Raw genomic sequence first — 5,486 nt, forward strand, 5'->3', positions numbered from 1 at the left:
CATATATATCTATAAATTATAAATTATTAATAAAATAATAAATATTAATATTACTATAAATTAATAAAGTAATATTAATCTCAATATTCTTAATTTATAGAGGTTTTACTATATATATATATATATATATAAGACAAAAGAAAGTAAATAAGTTATGGATTCTGAAATTATTGGGCAAAACAGCCGCCAAATAAATGTGGAAAATGAAATCTGCAAAACCAAAAAAAAAAAGCCCCAAAATTTGGATACTCGGTCAAATCCCTAAATTTTTCGAAATCGAAATTTTACACACATAGCAGCGCCATGACCTAAAAATCTCGAAACTTCCCCACAAAAATGGCGCTTTTACTCTACACATTTCGTTTTACCTTCCTCCTACATTAACCCTTCTCTCAAATCTCTCTTCCCATTGAAAAATCACAACAACAAAAAAAAAAAACCATGGCGGAGAATCAGAACTGTACGAGGATGACGAGGGCGGCGGCGAAACGTAAAGCTTCCTCCATGGCGGTGGACGAAAACCCAGTTAGCAAGAAGAGAGTTGTCCTCGGTGAGCTTCCGAATATGTCCAATGTAGTCGCTGTTCCGGTGGAACCCAATCTAGAAAGAGAGACCCTTAAGGCTAAATCAAGTGTTAACGCCGCGAAGAAGCAGATGAAGAAGAAGGCTTTGATGGTTCCTGCGGTGGTTCCTGAACCGAGCGAAGTGATTGAACCGAGATCTGTTGATCCTCAGATGTGTGAGCCTTTTGCGAATGATATTTGTTCGTATCTTCGTGAAATGGAGGTAATACAAACTTCTCTAGTAGATTTCTCGATTAGCCCATTTTAGTGCTTATCAATTCGATTTGCTATTGGAAGAGTTCAAAACTGTGGTTTCACTTTATCTCATTTGGGAAATTGGGACTGTGTTTGGGACTTGTTGACTAGTTGGTATTGACTAGTTGATGTTGACTAGTTGCAACTTGCATTCATGGGTTGGAATACAGTTATGGTTTGTCCAATCTCAGTTTACGTTTAAAGAGTTTAGGGATTGAGGATACTTTGGGACTAACTAACTAATGTTTTCTTGGATTGGTGAAATTCAGGGGAAGCCTAAATATAGACCTCTTCCTGATTATATTGAAAAGGTTCAGAATGATCTAACGCCTCATATGAGAGCGGTTTTGGTGGACTGGTTAGTTGAGGTTGCTGAGGAATACAAACCCGTCTCGGATACGCTTTATCTCACTGTATCCTATATCGATAGATTCTTGTCTGTGAAGCCTATTCACAGGCAGAAACTTCAGCTTGTGGGAGTTTCTGCAATGCTTATTGCGTCGTAAGCATCTTAACCCTCTTTTGCGTTATTGTTTTTTTGGTCTGTAGCTGCTTATGGAATCTTTGTTTTGCTTTTAAAAAAAAGTAGGAAATATGAAGAGATTGGTCCTCCTAAAGTGGAAGATTTTTGTTACATCACGGATAATACATTTACTAAACAAGAGGTGGTGTCGATGGAAGCAGATATACTTCTTGCTTTGCAGTTTGAATTAGGAAGTCCAACCATCAAAACATTCCTAAGGTTTGACTCTGATAAATCAGTCTGGTGTTTTTTACTTGCTTTTGATTGTATGGTTTTACTTGTCCTCATTTTGAGTGTTTTGCTTATTTTATTTTTGTTGCGTTTGTGCAGACGGTTTACACGGGTTGCACAAGAAGATTTCAATGTAAGCTCAAAACCAATCTACCTCTGAACTGTTGCATATGTATCTTATAAAGTGTCAGATTGTTAAATCTTTTCTTATTTCCTTGCCTTCTTTTTCAGGACTCACAATTGGAGATAGAGTTCCTTTGTTGCTATCTATCAGAATTGAGTATGTTAGATTACACCTGTGTGAAGTATTTGCCATCTCTTTTGGCTGCTTCGGCTGTCTTTCTTGCCCGATTCATCATCCGTCCAAAACAGCATCCTTGGGTAAGCAAATTAAAAACCACTACTAATTCTTTCACAAAGAGTTCTTGTATTCTAAATCTCTTCTGGTTATGTAAACAGAACCAAATGTTAGAAGAATACACAAAGTACAAAGCAGCTGATCTGCAACTATGTGTGGGTATCATACATGACTTGTATCTAAGCAGAAGAGGAAACACTCTGGAAGCTGTTAGAAATAAATACAAGCAACATAAGGTAAATTCAACAAAATACAATAATATAGCATCAACTTGTAATATATGTTGCAACTAAGTTTCTAGATGGTTACTGTCTGATTTCTATTATTGGTTACAGTACAAGTGCGTTGCGACCATGCCTGTTTCACCTGAGCTTCCTCTTGCATTCTTTGAAGATATTTCCATTAGAGGAAAGGCGTAAAAGAAGCATGAAGTTTATGTATTGGAAATTGCTAGTACCTAAGTTTTTTTGAGTTGTATATATCTGTTATTAGAGTGGCAGATTAGTATTATTGAGTATTGTGTTTAATGATTTTTTTGCTAACGTTAGTTAAGAAACTCCCTTTCTTGGCTTGGCCAATTTTTCAGTGGTTATATTATTAGCTTTTGTATTGGATTCGCTTTCTGCTATTTTGTTTATGATGTAATCGTGTAAAAGCCTCTTTCAATCATATTGGAATGTGCACATCCTCTTAAAAAGAAAAAAAGTACAACAAAGACTTTGCCACTACATATTTAATATCTGTGATGTCACATTCACAAAAGCTATGCTAAATAACTCTTATCACCACTTTGGGGTATGTATAAAAGGTGAAGTTGTTTACCGTATCTTGAGGGTAGTTATTTTTTGTGCACCTAGCTATCTGAGATGGACACTCTTTTGGGTAGTTCTATTGACGAGGAAGACCAAGGAGAAGGAAAAAAGTTGCTGTGTGAGATGAGGTAGACTATAAAGGCAACATAAGCAGTTGTCCAGACGCAGACGGTAACTCTAAACATGAACCCGTCAACTTCTGAGACAAAGAAATCCAACAGAAGGTAGCCATTGATGATCATTACAAGGGCAGCCACAGTCCAAGCTATTCTCTGCAATATAATCATAAATCCAATCAACACTCATCATGCTTCTTTGTTCCATTCAAGGACTTCGAATCTAAATAAAAGAGTACTATAATAGCACAAGTCAAACGGAGGCACCTATAAAATGATAGACTATACTGATTCTAATGGATGCGCATAAACAAATGGGAAACTCAGAGCATTTAGTAAAAGAAGTTGAAATTAACCTGGAGTATAGGCCCAATCTTGAAGTCTCCCATAATTTCTTCTTTGGATACCAAGGTTAGAAGAGGGAGAAGAGCAAAAGGAATTTGTACAGACTGAAGCACATTGAGCCATTCATTCAAAACATCCAAGGAAGCTTCAGAAGTGTTGAAGACAATTGCCACAATCATAGTTGGCACTATAGCACAGCTTCTTGTTATTACTGCCCTCATCCATTTCTTAAGCCGGAGGTTCAAAAACCCTCCCATTATAAACTGTCCAGCATATGTGCCAGTTATTGTACTGCTTTGTCCGGCTGCTAACAACCCGATACCCCAGATATAAAGAATCGGAAGAAGCCCACCTCCAAACTTCTCTTGAAGATACTGACCCGCATTAACTAGACCAATGTTATTAGCTTTCTCGGTTCCATAAAATCCTTTTGCAAAGACAGTCGTCACAAACAAGTTAATCATGAAGGAGATGAAAAGGGCGACCGATGACTCGATCAAATAGTAATTAAGTGCCTCTTGAACTCGTGACTTCCTCTTTGGATCGATTTTCCTCGATTGTACAAGAGCCGAATGCAAAAACACATTGTGAGGCATTATGACACAGCCAACCACACCTACAGCTTGCCTAATTGTCTTTGAGCTAAGTCTCGGGAGTAAAATACCTATCCATGAACATAAAGATCTGATTTTTAAACAGTCAAATCAAAGCAGAAGAGAGTGAGGAGAAAAAGAATCTGAAACCTTTACCTATCATAAGTTCTTTTCCATTTGGCTTGGTTTCACCAAACATCCAAGCAAAGGACAAACCCATAGTTGCTATCAAAACTGCAAAAACAGCTTCTAACTTCCTCACACCGTAATTCTCTAGAAACAAAAATAAAAAACTGTTTGCAACAGAGATTCATCAGCCAAAATTTCCAAGAACAAAGAAAACAAAAATTATCTTAACTTGAGATTTAAATCACAGATCTTTAAACCAATCTTCTACTGATCATCTTAGCCAAGTTTTAACAAGAAAAGAACCAAAGCAAAAAAGCAAATTTCTCAACTTCAAATTGAATCATATAGATCCCTAAACCAAGTTTCTACTGATTTCCAGGTTCCAATCTCAAATTCACTAAGATGATTGATTCATAATTTCAGATTGAATCATAGAAATCTCTAAGTCAAGTATCATCTAAAGAATGATCTGAATTAAATTAAAAAGAAGAACTCACCAATCGGAAGCCGTAATGACAACACCAGCCCAAAGAGGCAAGACACCACGGCTAAGAATCTGAATAGCAATAGCACTACCAATAACCTCTTGAATATCAGCACCAATCAAAGCAAGCTCCGCCATAGACCAAAGCACATACCTAGCCCAAGTGGGATACTCATCACGGCAAAGCTCAGCTAAATGACGACCAGTAGCAACACCAACTCTAGCTGACAACATCTGAATCAACAAACCCATAGCCGTAGCCCACATTAGAAGCCACAGCAGAGAGTACCCAGCGATTGCACCAACTTGTAGATCTCCTTCTAAATTCCCCGGATCCAAGAAGGCTATACTCATCAAAAACCCAGGTCCCGTGAACAGCCACAGTTTCCGCCACGAGAACGGCGGTGCTGCGTCTCCGGTGCTCGGATCGTCGGGAGAATCGAAATCGACGATCAGGATCTTTTCGTTTGTTTCGTAAGCGGCTTCGGATTCGGAATCTTCGGAGGAGGTAAGGTGATGATGAGATTGAGGATGACGTGGATGAGGAAGAAGACGGTCAGCTTCTTCTACCTTCTCGTCGACGACCTTCACGTCGTTTTCCATGGTGGAGGAGGAGGAGATCGGAATATTCTGTCGGTGGTGGTGGTGGTGTGGTCGTCGTCGCCGTACCTGAATGTTGTATTGTGGTGGAGGGAGGATAAAACAGGTTGCAGCAGCAGCAAGCACTGAGGCATGAATTCTTATGACAAAATACTTTTTTTTAATACATTAATGCGTTTCTTTTTCATATCTTTTTGTACCAAATTCAACTTTTTTATATATTAATGCACCCAAAAATAAAATTAAAAAGGATAAAACTTTATGTTATTAATTTTGCTTTTGAAATTTTGTATAAACAGATTACGATTAGGGTTAGGACTTAGGAATATGACACAACAACCAGTTTTTAGTGGGTTTTGTGTTAGTGTTGTCATAGTAGTATTGTCACGATTTGAATGTACTATAAAGCTTGCTTTTTCTGATGTGAACTTAAAAATAAGGTATGAGTAACGCATGTTTTAATACATTGTTTTTGGA

The 5,486-nt window shown here is 37.7% G+C and overlaps 2 protein-coding genes across 3 annotated transcripts; one reads left to right on the forward strand and one right to left on the reverse strand.

Moving 5' to 3' along the window:
• LOC104758020 (cyclin-A3-4-like) lies at positions 205-2,599 on the forward strand. Of its 2 annotated transcripts, none has more exons than XM_010480819.2 (7): positions 205-786; positions 1,088-1,320; positions 1,405-1,560; positions 1,672-1,705; positions 1,804-1,953; positions 2,032-2,166; positions 2,266-2,599. In XM_010480819.2, exons 1-7 carry the CDS (start codon positions 442-444, stop codon positions 2,347-2,349), a joined length of 1,137 nt encoding a protein of 378 aa, XP_010479121.1. In that variant the 5' UTR covers positions 205-441; the 3' UTR covers positions 2,350-2,599. The 2 variants fall into 2 exon arrangements, with proteins under 2 accessions (XP_010479121.1, XP_010479122.1); XM_010480820.2 differs by having other exon boundaries at positions 207-786; positions 1,408-1,560.
• On the reverse strand, positions 2,573-5,165 carry LOC104758019 (metal transporter Nramp2-like). The gene is made up of 4 exons (XM_010480818.2): positions 4,423-5,165; positions 3,953-4,089; positions 3,215-3,867; positions 2,573-3,014 (listed from the first exon to the last, which is right to left on the reverse strand). Exons 1-4 carry the CDS (start codon positions 5,010-5,012, stop codon positions 2,784-2,786), a joined length of 1,611 nt encoding a protein of 536 aa, XP_010479120.1. The 5' UTR covers positions 5,013-5,165; the 3' UTR covers positions 2,573-2,783.

This window comes from Camelina sativa, chromosome 17, assembly GCF_000633955.1.
Source record: "Camelina sativa cultivar DH55 chromosome 17, Cs, whole genome shotgun sequence".
NCBI lineage: Eukaryota > Viridiplantae > Streptophyta > Magnoliopsida > Brassicales > Brassicaceae > Camelina > Camelina sativa.

Coding starts and splice junctions, on each gene's coding strand:
- LOC104758019 (XM_010480818.2), bottom strand. CDS start 5,012: ATGGAAAACGACGTGAAGGTCGTCGACGAGAAGGTAGAAGAAGCTGAC. Junction 4,090..4,422: donor GTCATTACGGCTTCCGATTG/GTGAGTTCTTCT, acceptor TGTTGCAAACAG/TTTTTTATTTTTGTTTCTAG. Junction 3,015..3,214: donor AGATTGGGCCTATACTCCAG/GTTAATTTCAAC, acceptor ATTATATTGCAG/AGAATAGCTTGGACTGTGGC.
- LOC104758020 (XM_010480819.2), top strand. CDS start 442: ATGGCGGAGAATCAGAACTGTACGAGGATGACGAGGGCGGCGGCGAAA. Junction 787..1,087: donor CGTATCTTCGTGAAATGGAG/GTAATACAAACT, acceptor GGTGAAATTCAG/GGGAAGCCTAAATATAGACC. Junction 1,321..1,404: donor TCTGCAATGCTTATTGCGTC/GTAAGCATCTTA, acceptor TTTAAAAAAAAG/TAGGAAATATGAAGAGATTG.